This window comes from Echinops telfairi, unplaced genomic scaffold (assembly GCF_000313985.2).
Source record: "Echinops telfairi isolate 266 unplaced genomic scaffold, ASM31398v2 ScPeMD7_7463;HRSCAF=8501, whole genome shotgun sequence".
NCBI classification, from domain to species: domain Eukaryota; kingdom Metazoa; phylum Chordata; class Mammalia; order Afrosoricida; family Tenrecidae; genus Echinops; species Echinops telfairi.
The window spans coordinates 726530-751993 of NW_022111363.1; the positions used below are offsets into that span (position 1 = coordinate 726530).

A 25464-nucleotide genomic window follows, 5' to 3' on the forward strand; every position below is an offset into this window, starting at 1 on the left:
ACTGGTCCTATAGGGCTCATCCGTTCTGGATTCCCTGTATTTTCAGTTCCTATCTGTACCAGTGTACCTCCTCTGGTCTAGCCAGTCTTGCAAGATCGAATTCGAGTCATGGTAGTGGGAGCGGGGAGGAAACATTTAGGAACTAGAGGAAAGTTGTATTTCACCCAGAGGACTTTCACTGGCTGATATTTTCGCAAGTAGATCACCCGGTCTGGAAGTCTAGTCCAGGCATCCTCAAACTATGACCCGCAGGCCACATGCGGCCTGCTGAGGACATTTATCCAGCCCACCGGGTGCTTTTGCTCTGTTTTATTTTTTACTTCAAAATAAGATATGTGCAGTGTGAATAGGAATTTGTTCATAGTTTGTTTTTTTTTAACTATAGTCTGGCCCTCCAACGGGCCTGAGGGACAGTGAACTGGCCCCCTGTTTATAAGTTGGAGGACCCCTGTTCTAGTCCATCTTAGTCTGGCAGCTCCGCTGAAACTTGCTTAACATCATAGCAGTGACACTCAGGCTTCCACTGGCTGATGGGTGGCGGCTACCCATGAAGGGCATCTGGCAGGGAATCAATCAGCCAGGTCGCCCGCATGGGGGACAACAGGAACCCCACCACTGAGCCTCCAGCACCCTCCCCAAAGGAAGCGCTCTTTAAATAAACACCGGGCTCTGCTCGCACTCAACAAGCACGTCCCAGAGGATTTGGGTGCTCAGCAGACCACGGACACCTCCCCTCAGCAGGTCTCACAGAGGGCACAGGGTGAGCAGTGCCAGCGAGTGACTGGCTCAGTGACCCTATAGGACAGGGCAGAACTGCCAAGAGTGTAACGCGTTAGGGCTTGTAAGAGGCTGAGCGACCAGACTGCGGCAGCCCTCGTCCCAGGGTTGAGGGAGGCGAGGAAGGGAGTTGCTGCCAACCAGAGGGATGCGATGGCGGCTGGGCTCTCGCAGAAAGCTTAGGCGGAGGTGCCGTCTCCTGCGTGAAGAACGGCTGACACTTCGGAAGCTGCTGCAGATAACGCTCTCATTTCATTTGCTCCTCACAGCTACTCTTCCAGGTAAGGAAATGATGGCGGGAGATGCTTGAGAGCCTGCCTCCCTGTCTGCCCGGGGTCACGGGTCACAGTGTGGGGCTGGGGGAATGAGCTCAGACTCCCACCATGCCCAGACTAAGGCGGCTGAGCTCTGTCTCACAATGTATGCTTCACAGTGGTTGCAATAGGTTTTCCTAACCAGTTCATACTTGATCCTCTCCCAGGCCCAGGAGGAGTGCAGGGCTGGGACTACAGGGTTTCTGTTTCACCAGTGAGAAAACGGAGCTGAGCAAAAGGCTGCGCTTGTCAGATGCCCTCACGTCCTTGCCATCACATGGTGGAAAGAGTGGTTTTGAACAGCTGACCTTGCAGTTAACAGCCCAACACTTCATTACTACGCCACCAGGGCTACATCCTTTCCTCTGGGCAGGGGCCAATGTCCTCAGGGCTGGGGGTGGACAGGTGCAGAAGCCTTGGGGCCTGGAGAGAACGGAATGGAAATCCTGTGGGGGAGTCTACTACCCCATTGTGCCCCAGAGAAGACTACAGCCATGGGACCCCAGACCAGGGCCACAAAGACCGGGCAGTGGTGGGAGCGACGGGCCATCTGGTGCAAGGCCGCTTTGCAGAGGGCAAGCACCAGAACAAATACAAAGGCGGGGGGTGGGGGGCAGCCTTCTGGGGCACTGAGAGAGCCCCACCCCCAGTCTAGCTCCAGCTGAGTCCTTGGACAACCAACCGATTGGTCTCTGCTGGCCCCCATCTCCTCACCCATAAAATAGGGGCGGAGGATGAGATCTGAGCCTTTTTACACATTCTGGCAGCAGAACGATTTTTTTCACATAACAAGGGCTAATTAGTCGCTAACATTTACTGAGCACTTACCACACACCAAGCTTGGTAGTAAACCCTTTATGCACATGGCTCTGCGTTCAGTCCCCACCACCCTAAGAGAAGTGGCTCTTATTCTCCCCACTTTACAGATAAGGAAACCAGCGGAGGCTCCCAGAGGGCCGCCAACTGGCCCAAGGGGAGGGCGTAAGTAGTAAGAGGAGGTTTCAAACATTCTGTGGAAAAATCCGGTCATCTTTTCACCTCATTTCCCCACAACCTTTGTGGAGGCCCCTGGTAAGCCACCATCCAATCTCAAACCGACATCCGTCTCCAGAGAAGGCTGTCCTCGCTACACCACGCACCCCCAGTGAGACCCCAGACGGATCTCTCTGCAGAGGCGCACGGGAGAGGGGCCCAGGCACTCTGGAACTGCACACTCCAGCTAGGAGCCCCTGGTGGCCAGCAGCCAGCCCTCAGTGCCAGCGGAAAAGCTGGTGGCCCGAGCCCACACAGAGGTGCCAGGGCAGACAGACATGGTGGCCACCACCCAGCAGCACTGGCATTGAACCTGTGGGGAAGCGGCCTCGCAGGCCCCTGCCCTCCACACTGTCCCTCCTTCCTGAAGATGTGGAAGGCGCTGCTGAGTTAGGAACACCAAGAGGCGCGCCCCGTGGGCGACACTTTGTGGGGCAGCACTTAGCTGGGATCGCGGCCCTGGGGGCGGCTTGAGGCCCCCTTTCCGCTGCCCACTCCTGAGTTGGTCTGACCCGTGTCTGCCTCGGGCGAATGCACAAGCCCCATCAGTGTCCTTATTCTCTATTCCCAAAGGGTGGACACTATCCCCTGATCATAAGAGCAAAGACTATTACTAACTGCATGGCAGGCCCTATTCTGAGCGCTTCGCAAGCGTGTCTGACTTCATCCTCACGTCACCCCTAGGTGGTGGGGACTCTTTGAACGCCCGCTCCTTACAGGTGAGGAACAAGATCATAGACTGTTGCAACTAGCCCAAGGTCACGTGACTAGGAAGTAGGGGTACTGGGATTTAAACACAGACTGTGGCTCTGAAGGTTAGGTTTTTAAACAATTCTACCTGTTAGCTGGGGGACTGGGTGTCCTTCCAAACATCTTGAGGGTCCAGGATACAGCAATTCACAGCTTTCAAAATGTCTTGCCCTGATCACTGGTGTGTGAGCAACATCAGCGATCGATCACATGAGCTGAGAGATAGCAGTGAGCTCAGACATCCCTGCGTGACTTTTCCCAGGCAGCCAGGTGGTGTTAGGGGTGAACCCAGAATGCACCTGTCTGACATCATCTGACCTGAACAATAAAGGGCAGGGTGGTGTGGCTTCTCGGTGGACACCACCAGGGAGGTGGCTTGAGCCTGCAGCTACAGGGGACTCACACCAGGCTATACTCAAATACCCTCAGGGCAGAGCCCCATAGAGGGAGGGGACCCACAGCCTGGCTGGCCTGTGAGGTGCAGGTCACTACCACCTGGTCCGGTCGGTCCCAGGTGCAAGTGCCTGGAGACAGGGTGGGAGAGGCAGTAGCTAGGGCAGGGAGGGGAGCCAGCCCAGGGCACCCCTCCCTGAGATAACTCTGAGCCCAAGAGCCCATATTTGCTAGTCCGCTTCACCCCTTTTGTCAGTGCTTCCCTCCTCAGTAAAACCTTAATCATCCTCATTTGAATTTCAAATGACCTCTTCCCTCTCCCCACCCCCTCACCCCAACAGCCTTTGAGGCAGGGATATGAAAATTCACCCTGCCTATGGAAATCATTGCCCTATGCAAATTGGGCACAGAGACCCCCATTGTCATAGCAACCGCCCTGTTTGGTTTTGGCTCCCTCTCCTTCTATCACTTCTCTGGGCTCTTGGACTGAGCCACGGGGGGGTAGGAGGGCAGGAGGTAGGAGGGGAAGGGCGTGGGGGGCCGAGCCCCCTGGTGACTCTGCAGTAGCAGCAGCAGACGGATGTGGCGCCCCTAGTGGCAGGCCAGGCCGCCTGGCCCATCTTCTTTTGCAGAGCAGGGGCTGCCACCGGTTTTTCCAGGGCTGGGCTAACCCAGGGACAGCCAAGGTGGTGAGGGGGGCAAGGTCAGAGCCTGGGGGCCACAGAGAGACCCCTCTGGGTGGCCACTGGAGAGGAGAGGCGTAGGGGCTGTGCGGGTGCCAGTTGTAGGAGATTAAAAGCCCTGCATGGAACCTGTATGTAAAGTGATATGCAAATGAGTCCCTATTATTTTTTGAGTCAACAGCTCCAGTGCTTTTGGGAGATGCCTGCAGCTGTTTCCCATGCTCCGGGCTTGGCACCCAGGCTCACCCTCCTGAGTCTCTCGACCCAGGAGCTCCCACCAAAAGGCACGGAGGGGTCAGGTGGGAACTTTGAACCCGAGAAATGAAACGGCCTGCCTGGCTGCACCAAGCCTGGCCAGTTCCAGGGAGGAGGCTGGTGTCCATCGCATGCCACTGGCCTCTCATGTACTCTGAGTCTCCTTACACCAAACCCAAGGCAGTGGGGGCCAGGTGTGGAAGGGAAGCTGTGCCTGCCCCCACCCCACCCACCCCAATGCCTGCTGCTTCCTCCTCAGCAACTCCTTCTAGGGAGAGGGCATCCCAGCTCAAGTCCCACCATGAGGACGAGGTTCGACTCCGAGATCCACCAGCAATGCTCACCTGGAACTCCGGTTTCCCATCTGCCCTGGCCCTCCTCCCACACCTGCCTTGGTGAGCTAACACAGCCTCACCTAGCAAGGTGGCAGGTCCCTGTCGCAGGGCTTTGAGGTGGGCTGTCTGCCTGCACGTGCTCATTTGCGACGGGGTGCTCGGGGTGGGTGGGGCCTGCTCTGTAAGCCCCTGAGACTAGCTCAGTTCTCTCTCCATGCTTCCCATGTGCTCAGGGTTTTCCAGGTGCTCCCTGCTGTTTCGCCAGGAGAGTGGGCCCAAGAGACGGAAGGCTCAGAGGTTGGGGGCCTGCAGGTCTGGGTGGGGCTCAGTGAAGGGATAAGGCCCAGAAAGCTGTAATGGCCTGAATCTTTGAACCCTTGTAAGCACCCAGTCTAGAGTGTGTGAGTGTGTGCATGTGGGGCGGGGAGGGGGGGGCGGCGAGCAGCAGTCCAGCCCTGCCAACAAAAGGCAGACTGGGCCTACCATCACTATACTCCATAATAGACTCCCCCTCCCAAAACAAAACAAAAAATCCCCACTGTCATGATGGAGCGGGCTACAGCTCCTAGCCGGCCTATGTAGGGTTTCTTTACGGGGACAGGCAGCCTCATCTCTCTCCTCTTTCCCAGGGACCAGGCGGCTCGCTGGATTCTTCTCACTGCGCTCAGTGTAGACCTGGTTGGGTGGTATGGAAGCGGTGCGGTGCATGCTAGTTCCGCACAGGGGGAGCACGTCTTGGTCAGTGACAAACTGACCGGTCCTATACCCCAGGCTGTCAACTGATGACTCAACTGGGGCTTCCTTCAGGTGCCTCCCCCCACCCCCACCCCGGGCTTCTTCCCATTTCTCTTAGGCTGGAGAGAGAGGGGCCCAGGTTCTCCTGGGGTAGCAGGGGCCTGTTTCCTTAGAGAGACCTGCAGCTGGAGGGGAATGGCTTCGGGCAAACCTGGCCAGTGCTTCCACCTACTGCCCTGTGGGCCTGAGAGGCCCAGCCGTGAAAGCGTCTGTGAGTGTGAGGCACGGTGCAGCCGTGAACTGTTGCGGGCTGCTTTATTTTCCTGAGGTTCTCCGGAGGCAGAGCGCTGATGCTTGACACCATGGATCACGCATCTGGGATCTCTGGCTCGCGGGGCCCCAGCCATGATGACCTGCATGGTGACTTAGTACCTGCCAACCTCCTGTGGGCTGGGGAGCTCTGGGGATGTACTGGTTACTCGTTGGGCTGCAAACTGGGCTTCTACCCATTAAGTCCGCAGTTCAAAACCACCAGTTGTTCCGCAGGAGAAAGATGAGGCTTTCGACCCCTGTAGAGATGGGCAGGTCTAGCCTCCTCTAGGATCACTAGGCGTCCGCATCGACTCCATGGCAGTGATTTTGAGTTTGAATCCCCTGTGGGTAGGCGTTGGGTTGCTGAACACAAGGTCTGTGGTTCCAAACCACCAGCTGCTCCTTGGGGGAGAGAGGCGGCTGTCTGCTCCTGCCTCCTAGGCAGCGTCACTGTGAGTCTGACTCGGCGCAGTGGTGGTGGGTTCGCTGTTAGCCTCACTATCAAAAAGACTCCTGGGAGGCACCAGCCGTTACACTCAACTGCTCAGCTAAATGTTAGCAGTTCAAAGCTACCCATGGGGACCAGGAAAGAGAGGCATGGAGATTGGCTTTGTTTTGGATGACCCAAACCAACGTGGCCAGGTCGGTTCTGACTCATGGCGACCCAACAGGCCAGGACAGAACCACCCCATAGGGTTTGCAAGTCTGTGATCTTTATACAAGCACGCCGGCCACCTTTGCTCACATGAAGCGGCTGGCGGGTTCAGACCGCGCACCTTCCAATCACCCACGGAGTGCTTACCACGGCACACCCTCCCGTTCAGATTCTAGCTGATGTGGAAACGCTGCTCTGTAACACAGGGCCAGCAGCACAGATCTGGAACCGGCTCGATGGCAACTTGCAACAATCTTCCTGCCTCGGAAGCTGGAAACAGGTGGACTGGGAGCCACCTTGGTTTAAGAAGACTGGAACTAGAGATGGTGAGCTTAATGGGACAGCATGAGAGTCTTACAGGAGACATCAGAAAGGACTTCCAGGCACTGAAGACTGTGCCCTCCAAGAACAGGTGGCCAGTAGGAAAGGTTAGCTTCACTTACAGTTGGAAATGAGAAAACAAACTTTGAAACAGGAGACTCACTCAAGTGCCAGGGGTGATTTTGAACCATCTCCAAATGGAGAGAGAGGGGTAAACACAATGTCTACTCCAAACCCTTGTGTCTTGGGACTTCATAGCAGGTCCCCTCAGCAGTTAGAGAGGTGAAGGGTAAGATGGAAGGGCAGGATCAAAGCCACCAGGCCAGGGCCCTAGAGCCTCCTGGTCCACCTCCTTTATCATATCCCTGAACCACTCCCTCCCTGAATTAAGATGAAGAAACTCAAGCCCAGTGCCAAGGTAGGCTTGCTCCTCATCTCTCAGTCCTGGCCCCTGAATATTTCCAACAGTGACGAATAATCATTTGTATGTACATGGTGATGCATACTTTTCAAAGTACTCCCACACTCTTTCTATTGATCATAAAGCGGGAGGGCATGTGTGCGTGGCTGCATACGTCTCATTCAGGAGGGTTGGTCCACAGGAAACACATCTCATCTTCCCTCAAATGTCTACTTGTCCCCAAGTACTTCCTAAGCTTCTCCTGTCCTGGCTGTCATTGAAAGAGCAGTTTAATTGCAGTAAGTAGTTGGGTTGAAGACCACCCTCATTTCTAAAAGCCTTTTGCCTGTTCCAGCTCAGAATTTCAACTCAGTGCTGTGGGAGGTGGTTCCCTTATCCACAACTTGTTCTTGAGGACTCAGTAGGGTGGACACAGGGAGACCTTGCACTGGACTGATGGAAAGCTGGGAGACTTCCTCACCTTGGGTCCATCAGACATTGCTTCTCACTCTGGGCTCCTGTGCCTCAGTGGTTCTCCCCCAGAAAACCATGCCCATTTCCCCAAAAAGCATGCCCAGGGTCCATAGGGCCAAATGACCAGGCTTTCTGCAAAGGACCTCCAAAGGACTCATGTGCCTTAGTGGGCCCGAGGGGAGAGCAGTCAGCCCCGAGTGGCCACTCACTCCTCAGAGGGGAGGATGCTGCTGCACTGGACCAGCAGGGAGGGATGGGACCTTGACCAAGTGGGGTCCCCTCCCTCATCTTCATTTTTTCTTTCTCCCCATGCCCCCACCCCCCGCCCCGCATCATTGTCTGAACCGATAGGATTGCTGGGCTCCTGCTGGGCTGGTTCAGCCAGGTTCAGGGGGAGGTGAGAGGAGGGAGGGCCGAACCCCAGGAGGAAGCGAAGTGACCCAGATCTACAGTTCTCCCCCTATGAGCACGTGCCCACCCCAGACAGGGCTCTGCCTCTTGCCCTGGCCACTTTCAGCAACCCGGGGAGGTGCTCCCATGCCAAAACTCTGTCCCTCTAGGTCCCAATCTTCCCACCACTGTCTTCAAGTTAGAACAAAAAGTCCCGAGAAAGACCAGGCTTCATGCTGTCATTTGTCAGGTATGGGAGCCACCCGATCACCGCCTTCTTTCCACCACCAGCCTGCCTTCCTGCACCTGCGAAGTGGGGTCACAGGGGACACACTCAGACTTGCTGTAAAGGGCTGATGTGATAGGTGAAGTGTTGGAGAGAGAGAGAGAGAGAGAGAGGAGTGGGGAGGACTAGGGGATATGGTGGTGCCATGGTGACCGGTTGGGCTACGATCCACATGGTCAGCTCCGTGGGCTTTCTACTCCTGTAAACACAGTCTTGAAAACCCACGGGGTTGCTATAGGTCAGCACTGACTTGATGGCAGGTGAGTTTGGTTTTTTGGAGGGGACACGGGGCAGAGATGGAAATGGATGGGAGAGACTTTTGAAAAGCAGACCTCTATCCACAGCCTTTAAGATCACACCTTTACAGATTACCTAGATCTCCCTATGGGGAAGGAAATACAGGGTCACGTGGGGGAAACTTGTCCCATAATATGAAGTAAGTTAAAGGCAGAGCTGTGATGAGAACCTGGTGGAGTCAGACAGGCCTGTGTTGGATCCCTGGTTCTCAGCTATGTGAGGCACGCTCTGAGCCACAATGTCCTTGGTGATACAAACGGACTCTCAATGCTCTGGTGTAGAGGGTTCTTGTAGCAAGTGAGATGGAGGACACATCTAAGTGTGCATGGTGGTTACATAATCTGGTGTCAACTTGAGACTATTAAGAGTGAAGAGGTGGAGGTTAGCCTGTCAATCAGGTCACAGCTTGATGACCTCACTGGAGGCATGACATTTCTGTTGACAAGACACATGGAGCTACGCTAGAGTCTTGGAGCTGAAGGAGTCACATGGAAATCCTTGCTAGTGTTGAGAAGATTCCACCGCCACTGGATCCACAAGACTTTCCACCCACTGGCCTGTGATCTTCCTGCTGCACTTGGCATCATTGCATGTGCTGTGTGAATCTGAATAAGAATTTATAGACTGGTAATGGACATATGGGCTAATAGCGGATTTGTGGACTTGACCTTGACTGAGCTGGGAAGTTTTCTCAATATTCAATTGCTCTTGTATCTAAAGTTCTCTCTTATACACATGTAAGCGTCTATGAATTTGTTTCTCTGGTCAACCCAGACTAACACAGTGTGTCTCTAGGTACTGGCTGCCAGAAAGAGATTCTGTAAATGTCAGTGGTCTGCCTCTTCTTCCTCCTGAGCCCACCATTTCTGCCCACCCCCTTTGTGATCCCACAACGGGACTGGTGTGGTCAAAAGGCACTGGGAAGCTGCCTCAAGACTTGAGAAAAACCAGCAGCTGTGGAGTCGATTAGCGGGAGGGTCCCAGGAGAACTGCCTGGGGTCGAGTTTTCCGAGACTAATTTTGGTTGGCTGCCAAGGGCCTTCACTTTTTGCACTGAGGACTCCACTTCAGCACTACAAATCCGTAACCGTGACGCATAGCTGTGCCAGATAAGGTTTCCACAGCAGACAGCCTCCTCTTTCTCCGGAGGATTGGCTGGTAGGTTTGAACCGCCAACCTTGTGGTTAACAGCCCAACGTTGACGTGACTGTGCCACCTGGGGTTGTTCATCAGCACGTCCAAACTCAAACTCACTGGCACTGAATCCATGCCAATCCCGCTGACCCTGTAGGACAGAGCAGGGCTGCCCCTGAGGGTTTCAGAGCTCAACTCTAAGGGTCGTCACTTACAGACTGAAAGGCATGAGAAGGCAGAATTGTTGTCTGCCTTAAGAATGAAGGAGAAGTGGCACATGAGGAGGCGGAAGGTTGCACAGAAAGGTTGGCAGCTGAGAAATCTAGAAACAAGTGGCTCCAGTCCTCTGGGGGCTGTGGAAAGAAGTCTGGGCAGGCAGCCGGAGGTAGAGCCTGGTGCCAGCGCTGTCACCCAGACAGTTTCTTTTCCACTCACTCACTCACAGCCATCAAGTTGATGCCGCTCACAGTGACCTGATAGCACAGAGTAGAAATGCCCCCGTGGGCTTCTGAGACGGTAACTCTTTCCGGGTGTAGCCAGTCTCATCTGTCTCCCTGGAAGCAGCTGGTGGTTTTGAACAGCCCATCATGTAACTAAGCCTCCAGGGTTCCTGGGCTTCATTGCCCACGCGCGCGCACGTGCGGAGGATGAGCCGCCCTGCCAGGTCTCTCTGGACCAGGAGCCACGTGCCTGGGTGGGCCAATGGCCCCATTCATACTGCTGGGCACAGTGGATGGGGAAATCCACTTCCTCTTCTCAGCCCCCACCCCTTGAACCCCTTGGGGATTTCACACCACACAGAAGGTACTCTCAGGGAACTGGGGCTTTCTAGGTTGTCTTTGTTTATAGTTCCTTTAAAAGCCAAAGACAAACTACCCTGTAATTGAATGTGCCTTTTAAAACTCCAAAGGAAGCCATTTAACCTTGCTGGTAACTATTGTGACTCATAATAAGTTTTCCTCTGTTGGAAAAAAAATAAAAAGAGAAAGGCTTTCCAGGAAGGTGGGTTACTTTAATTAGCTCCCTTCCCCTCCTTGCCCCTAAAAGCACACAGTAACTTACGTTTGGTTACTTTAATTAGCTCCCTCTTTTTTCTTGTCCTTAAAAGCATACATCATCTAGCCTCCATGCTCCGAGAGGCCTGAAGCGAGAGAGCTGGCCCTCAGGAGGTTTCCGACAGCACACACCCTTCGGCCTCGTGGGGTCCAGGAAGAACCTTTCCCCAAGTGGAGAGCGGACAGAATAAAATCAGGTGACTTACTGGGCCTAAGGGGAAGGGCCCTCTGGCTCTCTGTGACCTCTGTGTATCTCATCATCCCAGAACCTCAGGATGCAGTTGAAGTGAGTGGTGAGCACAGTTAAAGCGCTCAAAGTCGTCTCAACATACTGGGTTTTCCAGCCCAATTGGAGTGGTGCGGAAGAGAGGCCTGGTGATCTACTTCCAAAACAGCCCCAGAAAACCCGAGGGAGCACAGTTTTACTCTGAAACTCATGAGAGCCACCAAGAACGAGTCAAGCTCCCCTGTGCAGCTCTGTGCTAAGAACTTTACACATCAGCTCATGTAATTCTCAAGCCCAGTTTCTAAAAACCCAAACCGAACCCACTGTCGTGAAGCCGATGCAGACCCATACTGACTTTATGCGGCAGGGCAGCGTTGCCCCTGTGGGTTTCTGAGACTGACGCTTCACGGAGTGAAGGTATTATTTTCCCCCTTTACAGGAGAGGGAGGTTAACTGGACTATGCCATCAGGTCATATGGCCGGAAGCACAGAACAGAAACTATTATTGCAGGTCTCTTTGATTCTCGATCCTTACTCTTCAAACCCATCTGTTCTTGCTCTCGTTTTATCTGGAAGTTGGGGCCCCGATGGAGATAAATGGCTTATCTATGGACACGGATCGAATTGTCAGTCATCCTGGGAAGACAGATTCCCAAAGTCCCCGCCTGGATCAGGAGTTTCCATCCCTCAACTTACCAGACACATATTCCCACAGTCCCAGATCGAACAAAGGTGAGAATTTGCTCAGCTTGTCTGTTAGCCTCTCTAACTCTCCCCAGGTCTGCACCCTCCCTCCCCTAGCCTGCCTTTCAGCATTCTCTGTGGCTCAGGCTCACTCTTTCACCCTCACCCAGAACTGGTCACTGGAACCTAGAGCAAAGCCCTCGTCCTAGCTTTTAGCAGTGCCCCACATGCCCAGGTCAGCAGAGCTGGTTTCCTCTAGGGAAAAGTGCAGAAATGTCACCCATCACTCATCAGCTGAATTGATTTTAAAGCCTCCCTGAAGTTCTTGAGATGGAAGGAAATTCTCTTCTCAAAAGGGGAGAATAGGTACCTTCCTAACATACCTCTTCAGAATTATACCCAATTAAAAATGAACTGAGTACAACTGGCCTCCCTCTCCCCTTCTCAGTCCATCTGCTCCTAGACACCAAGTAAAGTAGCCTCACTCCTCACTTATCCATGGAGGTGATCAGGTTCCACAGACCAGGTCGGTATCAACAAAAGAGATGTTGTGTGAAAATGGAGGATGACTACGTTATATCACAAAATGGAGAATGACTACATCATTGCACGATGGCCAAGCTCCTGAGAATCACAGCTCAGCCAGGCTGAACCATGTCCTTAGTAACCACCACAGACAGCGCTACTGTCACCTACCACCTGGGCATTACTGCAGAGCTTCACAACTACCAGACACATGTCCTTAACACGCAAACTCCTCAGACAGTGTGTATTTTACTATTGTGAAAATTGGACAATGAGATCGTCGATAACTGAGGAGTAGGTGTATAAAGACTATAGCTCTAGATATATTGCTATCAGAGCAAGAAGATATGGTTTCAATATGAAATTGTGAAGCAGAAACGTTTTGGGTATATGTATCCCCCAGGGACCCCCTAGCCTCCTCCCTCCCACCGCCCCCAGCTACCTTCTCCCTGATTCTGTCTTCCGGAAGGGACCTAGATGGCTGCTACAGACATGGGCAAGCATGTGTAGCTCTGGGGGGCATTGATTCTCTTCCACTTCTACTTTCTGTGTCTCTAATGATCCACTTGAAAGACTAATGAGGTCTTGTTGGGATGCTATTAAAGTTATTTGGTGGTGTTACAATTTACACTCATCTTTCTTTAAGTTCGTTTTAATTATATGGAGCTTTCAAAGCAGGGCTTGGAATATGGGGTTGAAAAGAGACGCTCAGAAACTTTCTTCCCGCCAATTCTTTTCTGCCCCCTTTCCCGTCTTCTCCAGGCACCGAGCCTTCCCCGTGGAGCCTCCCTGCCCTTCCACCAACCAAAGTTAGCAGGGAAGGGTTTGCACATGGGCCTCTCTGGCTAGCCCGCTGAGGCCTGCCTCGCGCCCACTAGAGACAGATTCTGCCATCCGCTGGTCAGCACAACTGTGGCAAACAATCGCCGTCCCACAGACTCCACTCCTGGGCTTCCGCCGTGTGTCTGAGTGGAACTGTCCTCCGTAGGGCTTTCCAGGGCTGACTTTTCAGAAGTAGATTGCCAGATCTTTCTGCCTCGGTGCTTCTGAGTGGACTCACACTGTGAGGACCTTTCCAGTAGCCCATTAGCAGCTGAGCACATCCATGGCTTGCAGGCCTGCGGGTTCTCTGTCGGGCACAAACCCCTCGGAACCCAGCCTGATTCTCGGGTGTTCGGCTGCTATGGCAGCAGGCTCTCCCTCATCCACGTGGTCCTGGGTTTGGCTTCTCTGTCACCTTTTTCCAGAGGTTCTCTCCTCCTGTGGACCAGTCTCTCCTGCTCAAAGGTTCCAGGGCTGTTGCTGGTCTGATTGGTTGAGCAAGCAAGAGGAGCCCCCACACCTTTCCAACAACTCTCTACCACCCTCTGCTTTCCTGTCCCCCCAGGAGAGAAGCGCCTTACCTGTCTCCACCTGGCCCAGGGCACTGCGAGCATCCGCGGGCTCCGCCACATCCCCACTCATCTTGATATCTGCAGGGAAATCGCAACCAACTTTAATAACAGGTCACGGTTTTCCTTGCCATGACATATGTGGCTTTAACTGAACAGCAAAGATGAATGTGTAATTACAACAGCCATCCGACTTTCAAATGCCTGATTCCCGAATAGACTACCATTAGAATATTCATGAGCATGGGGGCATGGCTCCCCTCCTCTCCGCGCCGCCTCCACTCCCCTCGACTTCCCATTCCTAATCGTAATTTCCTTCGGAATTTGTGCATTTGTTTTATTTTCTAAATGTGACTCTAAATGGCCCTTCACCCCCATAGAACCTTATCCTTTAGCTGAGTTTGGCTCATCTTTCTCCCTTAGCTCCTGCTTGTGGTGCTGAGTTGGGGGGGCAGGGGGGGGCACTGCCTGGGGATCGAACCCCAGCTGCCAGGCTGCCTTCCTTAGAGACTCTGTCCCCCCTCCCAGCCCTTACCTTCTCCCCTACTCTTTCAACTTCTCGAGAAAAGGCTGGCAGGCTTCATCCCCACGAGTCTGAACTCCTTCCTGGGGACCAGGAATGCAGACTCAGAAGAAGGGCCCAGCATGGTCATTTCAACCCACAGCAGACACTGCCACTACCTGCGAGGCCCCTAACTCCTCCTCCAGGGTCAGCAAAAAGAAGGAAAGAGGTCACTCTGAAGTAACTCTCTCTCAGGGCTCCGCTCTTTATTAAGCCACCCCAATACTGAATCTGTGAAAGACAGAAGAATATTTTATTCAAATCCTTGTCACCCCCACCCCCTTTACCCCCACCTTCTCTAAAGGGGCAACATTTTAACTCTTTCAAAGCAGAGTCTTGGTGAGCTGATTTGCATACCTGACTCCCCAGCCAATCCCAGTTAAGCAGGCAACCTCATTTTGCATCAGGCCGTTGGCAGTCTGGACACCCGGGTCTGGAGATGACTGGGACGGAGCTGCAAGGGTGGACCCTACTCTTCCTTTGGCCCTTCAGGGCCATGGCACACCTGCTTTGGCAGAGGGTGGCACTGTGGTCCATCAGGAGTGTGGCTCTGGAGGCCCCTGCTTCCTTCCTTCCCAGGACAGGTTTTAAGCTTCCCGCCGCTTTCCCTAGTCTTCCCAGAGTGCACGTGCACAACCAGGACGTGGATGCCCAGCGGGTCTCTGCCTGGCTCACCTTTACCTGCGATGTTGAAGTCAACTTGCTTCATCCCACCCATGAGTACCAGCTGGGAAGGGGAGGGGAGCCTCGAACCCAGATCTGCACAAGGGCTTCTCAGCAGGGCTCCTGCCAGATGCTCCAGGAAGCACAGCTGCCTGATTGTGGGTTTTAATCTGCTACACCAGGACCAGGATTGAGGGCAAGGGTTTGGGGTCTGACAGACCTGGATTTAATTCCTGGGTCATCACTGAATAGCTGAGGCCTCCTGGCGGCATCCTTGAGGCTCAGTCTTCCCCAGCGAGAAATGGGCACAGTGCCACTGCCTTAGTGCTACTTGAACAAGCCATCAAGTCAATTCCTACTCAGGGTAACCCCGTGCGTCAGGGTAGACTGGGGGTTTTCGATGACTGATTTCTCAGAAGCCAGTTATCGAGCATCATCCGAGGAGCCTCTAGGTGGATTCAAACTGCCAACCTTCTGGTTAGCAGCTGAGCACTTGGCCATTTATGCCACCCAGGGACTGGTGAGCCCATTCACATTCTCCAGCTTCTGATGACTAGCGGGAAAAGTGCTCACAGGACAAGACGAGACCACAAGGCAGAGAGCTGGGGATGGTGGTCAGATTCTCTGCATCAACTCATGCAAGTCAAACTCTTGACATTTAAGAAGCGTAACGCTTGAGCCAAACTGTCACTGTGTGCTCGTGACCCCAAATGTGTTCCAACAGCCCTTCCCAGCATCACCTTCAAATATACACAGAAGACACCTCGTTTATCCTTTAAATCAACATATCATGCCCTCGCCTCATCAAGGAGCCCTGGTGACGCAGTGCGTCACCCTCTGCTAGCCGCACGGCCAGCACTTCACATGCAGCAGCTGTCCTGCGGGAGAAAGGAGGCTGTCTGCTTCCACAAGGACTTGCTGCCTGGGAACCGCTCGGAGGCCACCTGCTCTGTCCCGTAGGGTGGCTCTGAGTTGGACTCCACCGACTTAAATGCTTTTCCTTCCTCGTGTCTGAAGAGGACGGCTGAAGGAGAGGACGGTGCCTCTAACTCTGCCCAGGACGTCTCTTCACCTGTTGTGCCCAGGCCAGGAGCAACACTGGACCAGGGGCTGAGCCTGCAAGCAGGGGCAGGGTGAGGCCACCTCTGAACCCTCTCCTTAAGTCCCTGGGATGCCAAGGCACCCAGGGCCTGTTCCTGTTGGGTAGGAGGCTGAGGCTGATGGGTGCGACGAGCTCTTGGGTCTCAGCCTAAAACTGGGCAGACACCGAAACTTCCTAAGATGCTGTAACCCTCTTCCTGTCGGACAACGCTTGCCGGAGTGAGTGAAAGAGGGGTGGGGTGGGGCCTGGCTTCTGACTGTGCTCTTATCTCAGCTGGCGACCAAGTGGGCTCCGTGCCATTGCTCCCTGCCCTGGGAGGCTCAGCCGCTGTGTGGAAAAGCCCAGAGAGCAGACTCAGGCCCTCCTCTGCCTCGGCCTGCATCCTCACGTCCTGGAGCTGGAGCCTGGCCTTGGACCTCGGCACCTGCATTGGCCTTGCCCTCCCCAGCCCTTGGGGTGGCACAGAAGCAGCCTGCAAACAGCCGGGATGTGCGACTGATTCCACCAAGAGAAACCCAGGGGCCCCTTCTTGTAGACCGCAGGCCGCGTGGGCAGTGACCCACCTTGGGCAAGCAAAGCTCTGTGCCTCTCCCTCCGACTGTCTGGTCTTCATTCAGGAAAGGGCTGGGCTTCCCATGGGACTCCACACCGGCTGACAGGGGCATGTCTACCAGGTGGACTTCAAGGGCCTCGCTAGTCTACTTGTGAGCTAGCTAGACCAGATGTCTCTAGTGTGTTGGAGAGCAATACGCTCCCTCTTGCTCCTTCTTACCCCAGTGGAACAATGGCTGAACTCTAACCGGCACCAGGCTGTGATGTTCTCTCCCAGGCCTGGCAAAGGTGGGGAAGGGCAGGGCAGGGCAGGGAGATCAGTGCCCTGGGGCCAACCAGGTGCCCCCCCTCCGGCTATCTTCCCACCCCTTTCCTCTGTCTTTTCCCTCCCTCCTTCTCTGACTCTGTCTGACTCTGTCATACTCCTCTGCCTTTTCTTGACGTGGGTGGGGGAGCCCCTCCTTGGCTGGGGTGCCCCCCATCTGATGACTTCATGTTGCTCAGGCCTCGATGCTCCCACGTGAGAGATGTTCTATAAAGCTCCAAATGCGGAGGTTCCGGGCAACCTGAATCGTGGCTGGCACCCACGCTGCCAGGGCCAGCTCACTGGGGCTGATCAGTGGGGACTGCGGCCTGTGCCCAGACTGTGTGCTCCTCTTCCCCACTCAAGACCACTCACGCTGGGGAGGTGTGGTCCAGGGCCCTGGCCTGGGAACTCACTCGGGAGATGCCGTCTATTAAGAATAAGCAGAATATAGGATTCCTCCACTTCCAGCAACTTGCTGGCAAGTCGATTCCGACTTACTGAGATGCCTGCAGGGCAGAGCAGAGCCCCCCTAGTTTCCGAGTCTGTCACCTGTGCAGAAGCTGCCTGCCACATCTTTCTTCCACGGAGCTGCTGGCGGGTTGGATGCCCCGGCCTTTGGGTTAGCGGTGCAGTGTTTAACTGCTGCGCCATCTACAGGGCTCCTAAGATAGGGTAAGAGACCAGGTTTCCACAAAGAGGGGCCTGGATCCAAAGACCCGCGAGAGGGGCTTGGACAGAGACCTTCCCAGAGGGGCCTTACCTCCCCAACCTCACGCATCCCAGCAGGTGCCCCCTCTAAGACCGTCCACCGAAGAATCAAAGCCGAACCCAACAAAGCACCCTCAGAAGCCTTCAGAAAGACCCCACAGAAAGGTCCGAACAGAGAGGCCCCTCCGAGGCCCCTTGAAGGGGAAGGAGCTACCACAGAGGTATTGAGGCTGGGCAGCCCCCTCGGGGACACAGACAGCCTGGGGAGAGCCCGGACACACAGGCTGAGGAGCAGCAGCAGTGGATCGACAGAGAAATCAGACACTGCACCCCCACGCTGAGGGAGAGCTCTCCCGAGGGTGGGGGTGGGGGGTGTCTGCCTCACCTGCATTCAGTTTAACAGTCCCCTTGGTGTCTGGAAGCCTCGCCTGGATCTGGGGTTCTAAGGAGCAGCACCCCAGCAAGCTTTCCAACATAAAGGCAAGGGGGCCCTGGCCTGCCCACATTCTCCGCCTCAGCCCATTCCTGATTCTCAGCTGGGGTCTTAGTAGCTTAGTAGCTTCTCTGCTGGTCTCAACTGTCCCACTTCCCCTAGGGAGGGCCTCCAGGAGCAAGTCTCTGACCTTGGTCCTAAAGAACTTGCCCACGGTGACCCCCTCTCTGAAAAGCCTGGCTCCCCTTTAAGCCAGAGCCTTCCCTGTGCGAAGTGAAGGAACCAGTGTGGCTGCCTAGGGAGCTGCCCCAGTGCTGCTGGCCCCGTGTCAATGCCATGGGGTCTGGAAGCCAACCTTCCCACACACCGGAGGGCACCCAGGAGGTTGTTCCTTCTGCCTCAGCTGGCTCTCCCTGGCATGTCTGATGGATCCATGCAGAGCCAGCAGCTCTCTGTGAGCCCCTGCCTCACCGAGTCCTTCGGGGAAGCAGCATCGGGGAGCTGCAGCCTCCCACTCTACCCCTGGGGCCCTTGTGAACCCTCTGCTGCTGGTTTTGGAACTGGGGAGCCCCAGGAAAGGCCAAAGGCTCTAGAGTACTCTGCTCCTTGGAATGGGCGAGGAGAATTGCCTGCCTCCACTTCTTCTAACTCCTTCAAAAAGCAGACAAGGTAACAAAAGTTCAGCCAGCAGCTTTCTTTACCTCAGTCCCTGTTCTGTACTGGGGGAGGAGGTGGGGGTGGGCAGAGCTCCCTGGGGAGTCCACTGGACACCAAGCCCAGAGCCACGCCCAACCCATCAGCCTTCCTGGCTCCTGCACGAGCCCCACCGTAGGGAGGAATCAGCCAGGGGAAGGGGGAGGTTTGGTTCCCTCCAGGCCCACAGATTGTCAACAAAGTCTTTTCTGATCTCCCGGTTCCCAACTCCCAGAAGCGAGAGTATCGGCATCCAAGGCACATGAGACCCAAGGGAGACCATATTCCCCCATGCCCACCCCCTTGCACAGAGAAATGGAAGCAACTACCCCCTAGGTTCATGTGTAGGTTGCTGGATCCCATCAGAGCTCTTTGCCTTGCACCTGCCCTCTGCCTCCCCAGTCACACTACACACTGAGCTGAGGGTCCCACCACTGCCAGCAGAGCATGTGAGTGGACCCCCACCCACACACACACATGCAAACACACCTCACACGTATGCTGCTGTCTTCAGTACCTACAACATGTCACCTCTGGGGTCTTCATTGCCACCTCTCCAAATACATGGAAACAAACAGACACACATCGGTCACAGACACACGCTTCTGCAAACCTTAATCAATACAGGTGTGGCATGGCCCCTGCCCTAGGTGTGCCTTTGGAATTATCCCACCCACTTCCTAAACCTCTGTGGAGTGATGAATCACATTGATCCAGCCAGGCTCGCACCAAATGATTGGGTGGGACCATGCAAATGAGGTGCTTGGAGACTATGAAGAGAATGGGGCAGCTTGCTAGTAATGCAAATAAAGTGCATGGTGCCCTTCTGATGGTGGGATCTTGCAAATAAGGTGTATGGGACCCTTACGAGGGGATTGGTTAGTTTTAACACCCTGCCAGGCATAAAATGAGCCACCTCAAAGGAAGAAAAGGGGGAGGTGGATGTCTCAGTACGGCTAAAGAGTGCATCCTTTAGACCCAGGGTTCCTGAGCTGAGAATCTCCTAGACCCACCATGCAGGCGGTAGAGAGAAAAAGAGTACACAGGCTATAACACTGGAGATGGTGCAAGACGGTGAAAACAGTGGTAGCAGAACCAACAGTGGACTTCCATCCCACAGAGTCAGGCGGTTCAGGCAGTTGTGCCAACCCACACAGCCAGATAGTTGAACACCTTGTGGCAGGTAGCTTCCTGGAAAAGTGGGATGCCTTTGGGCACAGTTGGAGAAGCTAGACCTGCTGATCCATGGATTGAAAGAGCTTAGTGCCTTTAGGCTGAAGTTTGTTGGCAGAATTGGGTGATCCAGAGCACTCATTGGTGGAACTAAAGAGCTTTGTGACACTTGTCCCAGAAAGGCAGAGACTGGGCAGAAAGGCTTAGACGGAGACAGGCTGAGGGAGGCCTACTTGTGGTCACAACTGAGAAGAGGTTGTCCTGATTGAAGAACTGTATCCTGAGTCATTCCTGATTCTGAACTGTAACCTGTTACTTCCCTTATAAGCCCCACAACTGCGAGTCTGGCTTGTGAGCTGTGTGGCTCAACCCCCTCCGAGGAGGAGAGTGCGCCCTGGGAGGCACAGCTGGTCCAGGGGTTGGTTTGACCTCCAATATCATAGCAGCCAACTTGGGATGTTGATGCCAAAATGGCATTGCCTCTCCTTGTGAAGTTAGACGGAGAGAGGGCTGATGCCACACACACCATTTTTATAGTTGGGATCAGAAGTGGAATTCATTGCAATAGTTCCAGACTTGTGGACAACAGGACTTTGTAAGAGAAAGAAAAAAGGGTTGTGAGAAGGTAAAACTTTTGATTCTTAGGTGGTCACTTTAGCTGTAAAGGTCAAAAGGACAGTAAATTATGTTATGCTGCATGGGGGGAAGAAAAGCTGCATGTGGAGTGACTTGCAGCAAAAGCCAGGCTGGAAAAGATGATTGCTAGGGGGCCAGGGGGCTCTGGTTCCAACCAATCAGAGGCCCAAGGCTATATATGTATATGATTGGGAAGGTATTCAAGGGGTGGAGAATGAAGCAGAAATGTTTTAAATGCTTATGTGTTTATTTGAAGATACTATGGATAATAGAAGACCTGGTGGCATAGTGGGTTATGTGTTGGGCTGCTAACCTCTAGGTCAGCAGTTTGAACCCACCAACATGCACAGAAGAAAAGTGAGGCTTTCTGCTCCCATAAAGATTTATAGTCTTGGAAATTCTATATAGGCTCACCATGAATTAGAATGAACTCAATGGCAATGTGTTTGGCTTTTGGTCTATGGATATCAAATATTTCTCCTATCTCATGCTGTAAAACAGGTCTAAATGTATGACTGAAATGAACATTGGGGATTATATATAACAGAGAGCATATAGCTCCATTTTCAGCCAATTATGTGATTGGATATGTTAAAAGAAGAACTATGGTTTGTCCATATTGGGAGCTTAGGTGAAAAATATGAACCCACCTAGCACATTCAGGGTTAGGAACTTTGCATCTTAAAAGACTTTTCCATCTTGCCTCTGTCTCCTACTGAAGGATACAGCTCTTCAATCAGGACAATCTCTTTTGAGCTGCGCCCACAGGTGGGCCTCTCTGCGCCCTCAGTTTTCACCCAGAACTGCTGAGAGGGCAGGAAATTTACATCTGAAAGAAGAACCTTCAAGGGAGGAAAATTACTATTTTGTCTTTGAATTCTGAGCAAGGGGGTTGGCTTTTGGTTAGTTGAGGCAGGCAAAGCCAGTACCCACCAGAAGAAGGCCCTTATAGGGCTGGAAATGAAAAGAAACCATTGAGTAGACAGTCTGGTATGCTCACTTACGGTGACGACCTGGGTACCTTCAATGAGTAAAAGTGGTAAACATACAGAAATGAAGAGATGAGCTGAGGTTGGACATGCCCCACTGGGTTTGTCCATGGCGATTAGGGATGAGACAAAGAGATGGCTGGTCTGAAGTGCAAGGAGCTGCGTGAACTCCCAAGCCTATGGCTGGTACCCACTGGCCTAGTTCATAGAAGATCTGGAAGAGCTGACCAGAACCTGACCGAATGATGAAAGATGTTTGACATGAGCTAGTGTAAATTGCTGCAATTTGATGACTTGCTCTTGACTGGACTTTGCTTATGACCGTTGATGCTCAAAGTTCCAACCAGAACAGAAGATTCTTCAGATCAAGGAGGATATTAGTTTGATAGAACAAGCAATTTGAACACTGGCTATCTAAAATGGAGGAGATAAAGGCATGAAGTTATTTAGCTCATGTGTGTGCTTATACTCAAAACGAGACAGAGGAAGATCCCCACTAAGTATTTCTCTCTTTACCTGATGTTGACAAAAGGATCTATGTTGTGTTGATGGTTAACAGGCTTGTGGCTGTAAAGACTGTAATTGTAGAAGCAATGACAGTGAGAGTGGCATATGGGGAGGCACGACAGGATTGAAGTACAGTGGTCAAAGTTCCTTTCAGCTTTTGCTATGCTGATACCTTGTAATAGTCAGAGCAAGGGAATGATTTCCCAGTAAAATTTCATGAGAGGCCCAGAGAGGGGGAAGGTGAGATGACTTTGGGAAAACGTGTCTATGTCAGATGGACAACTGCAGCAGATCTGAAAGGTTGGTACCCAAGCAAGAGTATCTAAGGTACCCTTTTCCTGAGGACTCTTTGCTCTGCCAAAGGACTATTAATACTTCTTTTAGACTGGTAAAATGATTGGAAGAGAGCAGCCTAAGGTGTGATAGATCACTTTTATATGGCCTTTCTAGCCAGGCTTTTGTAACTCCTACCAAATGATTGGGTGGAGGCATGCAAATAATGTGCTTGTGGCCTACCAAGGGGATTGGACAACCTACTAAAAATGTAAATAAGGTGGATGGTGCCCTTGTGGAGTTGAGATCATACAAATAAGGTACGTGGAATCCCTGTGGAGAGGGGGGGCCATATAAATAAGGTGTATTAAACCCTAACTAGAAAATTGGTCAATTCTGTCACCCTGCCAGACTTAAAATGAATGATTCCAGAAGCAGACAAGGGGGACCTGCCTGCCACCAAAAAGAAGAGATGGTAATGGAGTGCATAGCCACCCAGGGTCCCTGAGCTGAGAGTCTCCTAGCCCCAAAAGACAGAAATCGAGCTGGGACATGGGACATGGGACATGGTGCAAAGTGGTGGGAAGCGGTAGCAGCAGAAAGAGACAGTGGGTTCCCGGCTCATGAAGTAAGGCGATTCCAGTGGCTACCTCAACCCCCAGAGCAAGAATGTTGAGCGCCATCAGGCAGGATGCTTTCTGGAAGAGTGGGGTGCCTCCGGGCATTGTCGGAGGAGTTAGGCTGGCAAACCCACCGAGCAAGTGAGCGGAGTGCCTTGCGGCTGCAGTTTGCTGGAGCAGTGGGGAAACACCAGGCACTTATTGGCGAAGCTAAAGCGCTTTTTAACCCTCGTCCCAGCAGGTCAGAGACTGGGTCGAGGGGCCGAGATGCTGAGGACTGGAGAGAAGCAGAGAAGAGGCTGTCCTGATGCAAGAACTGAGTCCTGATCTGTCCCTGATCCTGATCCACAAAGCCCATGGCTGTGAACATGGGCTGTGAATTCTGTGTGGCCACTTCAACAAATTACTGAAGGCAACAGAGTGCGTGTCAGGGACAGATTAGTTGGCATAGAAATTGGTAAAAGCACAAAAACAAAACAACAACAAAACATCCACTTCCTAGCAATCAAGGAACCTTGGTAGTCAGGGAATTGGTTAAAAGCTCTCACTCAACTGCTAACCGAAGGCTCTAGAGGTTTGCACCCATCAATCAGTCCCTGGAAGAAAGGTGTGGCCCTTGGCTTTTGCAAAAACATAAAGCCTTGGGGACCTTTGGGGGCAGTTTTCCTCTGTCCCAGAGTGTCCCTGTGATGCGATCAATGCCATCGGCAGTGGGTTTGGTCACAGCATGCAGCCTTGAGCTGCTAAAGATTCTCTGGCCAGCTCGGTGGGAAGTTAGACAAGCGGTCCCGCATCCGGGTGTGGGGACATTTACACAGCCCACAGCCCCCACTTTCCAAATGCCCACTCAGCCTCTCTGCAGACGCTTGCTGGGGAAACTCGAGTCACATGTGCATACACGCACTTGCCTTGCTTGTGCACTCCCAGGTCCACACCCCTGGCTGGGCCGGTGCGCCAGCCACGTCCCGAAAGCAGAACAGCACAGACACTTCGACGGTGCCGCGCACCACCGTCCTCCCAAGTGCCACACTGCAGAAGCCCTCCCCGCTGCCTGCCCCCCACTCGCACCCTTTCCTGGAGCTTTCTGAACCCCGACCTCTCCCTTCAGATCCCCAGACTTCCACCCACCTCGCCAAGGCCTAGCCTCTGGGAAACAAGTGCACCTTCCAGGTCGGTGCCCCTCGCCCTCCCTCGCCCTGCCCGCGCGTGGGGACACCTGTCAGAGCTCCCTCCTTCCGCCCCTCACCTGTGTGCATGGGTTCCAGATTCACCATCCTGCCCCAGGCGGGGCCAAAGCCAGCGCCCCCCCAGGCCCCACGCGTCTGCCCCAGCCGGGCCCCCTGGGACGCCAGGGTCTCCTTGCTCCCGTCCCAGGCCGCCGCCGCCTCGGGAGCCGCTGCCGGAGCCGTAGCCACCGCCGTCGCGCGCTCCGCTGCTCCGGCCCGGGCGGCACACGGCGCGGCCAGGATTGCCACACTCCCCAGGTGAGCACGCGGCGCGACGCGGGGCGGGGGCCGCCGGCCACGCCCCCTGGCACGGCCCACGCGCCTGGCCCCGGGCCCATGCAAAGCTGGAATTTGCATACGGGGAGCTGGGGGCCGGGGAGCGGGGCGTGGGGTGCTGCCGGGGCGGGTCCCGATCATGCAGAACACCTGTCTGCCCCAACCTGGCCTGGCGGCCCCTCCCCACCACACCCGCACCCACAGCTATCCTGTTCTGGGAGTCCTGGACCCTTTTGCAATCGTCTCCCACCCCAGGGCCATGCAGCCTGTCAAGGGAACAGAGGCACAGATTCCTGCTGCGATGCTGGAAGCGCTAAAGGGGAACCTGGAGTGCTTGCAGCAGGCGGGAGAGCGGGCTGGCAAGAGTCTGGGGTTGGAATTCTGTGTGTCGGGCTGCTTCCCAGCCTTGTGATCTGGGCTAGTGCGCCTCACCTCCCTGACCACCTCTCTACTCCTCTGTAAATGAAAGCCAATCTCAGCCACACCTGGCATCTACCTGGGGCTCAGCAGGTGACGGGGCTCACCTAGGCAGACCCTCCTGACATTCCGGGATCTAGATGGGGCCCAGCTGATTACCACAAGTGTCCAGGTGAAGGCACTGCCCTTAGCCTGCCTCGTCCAAGCCCCAGATTTTGTAAGTTCTGTGAGGGGTGTAAAAGTTACTGACAAAGGAAGTCAGGAGTTTTGGAGAGCTGCGAAGTGATGTGTCCAGGTGGCTGAGCCTGGCTGGAACCAGGTTTCTGAGCTCCTGCAGCATGCGTGCCAGACTGATGATGGGCCCCCTTGTCTGGCTGTCTTGCTCAGAGAGCCGCGCGCAGGCAGGGCCTGGCTCAGGCACAGGGCAGGCTCTTCCTCTCCAGATGGGCTCCCTGTCAGTCTACCTGCATCTTAGTCTCAAAGGCGATTTTCTGCCCACAGAAACTGGCCTGGCATCTTCTGCTTCCATGCTTTGTTTGCTGCGCACTTTCCACTTGGCGTGTCCACCTCATCGTTCACAATCCATCACCTCCTTGTGACCCTCAGCTTTTAGCAAGCTTTCCCCATGGGGCAGGCACTGTACTAGCTAGCCAACCATCACATTCAAAGGCACCATCTCCTTCAGTCGTCACATCCCTGGAGCGAGCGGCCCTGTTTATTCCAACTCACCAAGACCCGGTAGGACGGAGCACGGCTACCCCCAAGGCTGGAGTTTTACAGAAGGAAGCTGACGGCCATAGTTGTCCCCACCCGCAGAGCAGCTGGTGGGATTGAACCGTGGACCATTCAGTTAGCAGCGGAGCACTTAGCCACTGTGGGGATCTTGGTTCTCAGAACAGCCCG

General features: G+C 54.0%; 1 protein-coding gene across 1 annotated transcript in view; it reads right to left on the reverse strand.

The window, feature by feature from the left end:
• Positions 1-24285, reverse strand: part of POU2F3 (POU class 2 homeobox 3) — a 116089-nt gene extending 91804 nt beyond the window's left edge. The window contains exons 1-2 of the mRNA XM_045283564.1: positions 23889-24285; positions 13437-13505 (exon numbers count right to left, since the gene is read on the reverse strand). Coding sequence (XP_045139499.1) covers positions 13437-13505; positions 23889-24285 — 466 coding nt within the window. The remainder of the gene's footprint in view (positions 1-13436; positions 13506-23888) is intronic.
• Positions 24286-25464: the final 1179 nt, after the last annotated feature.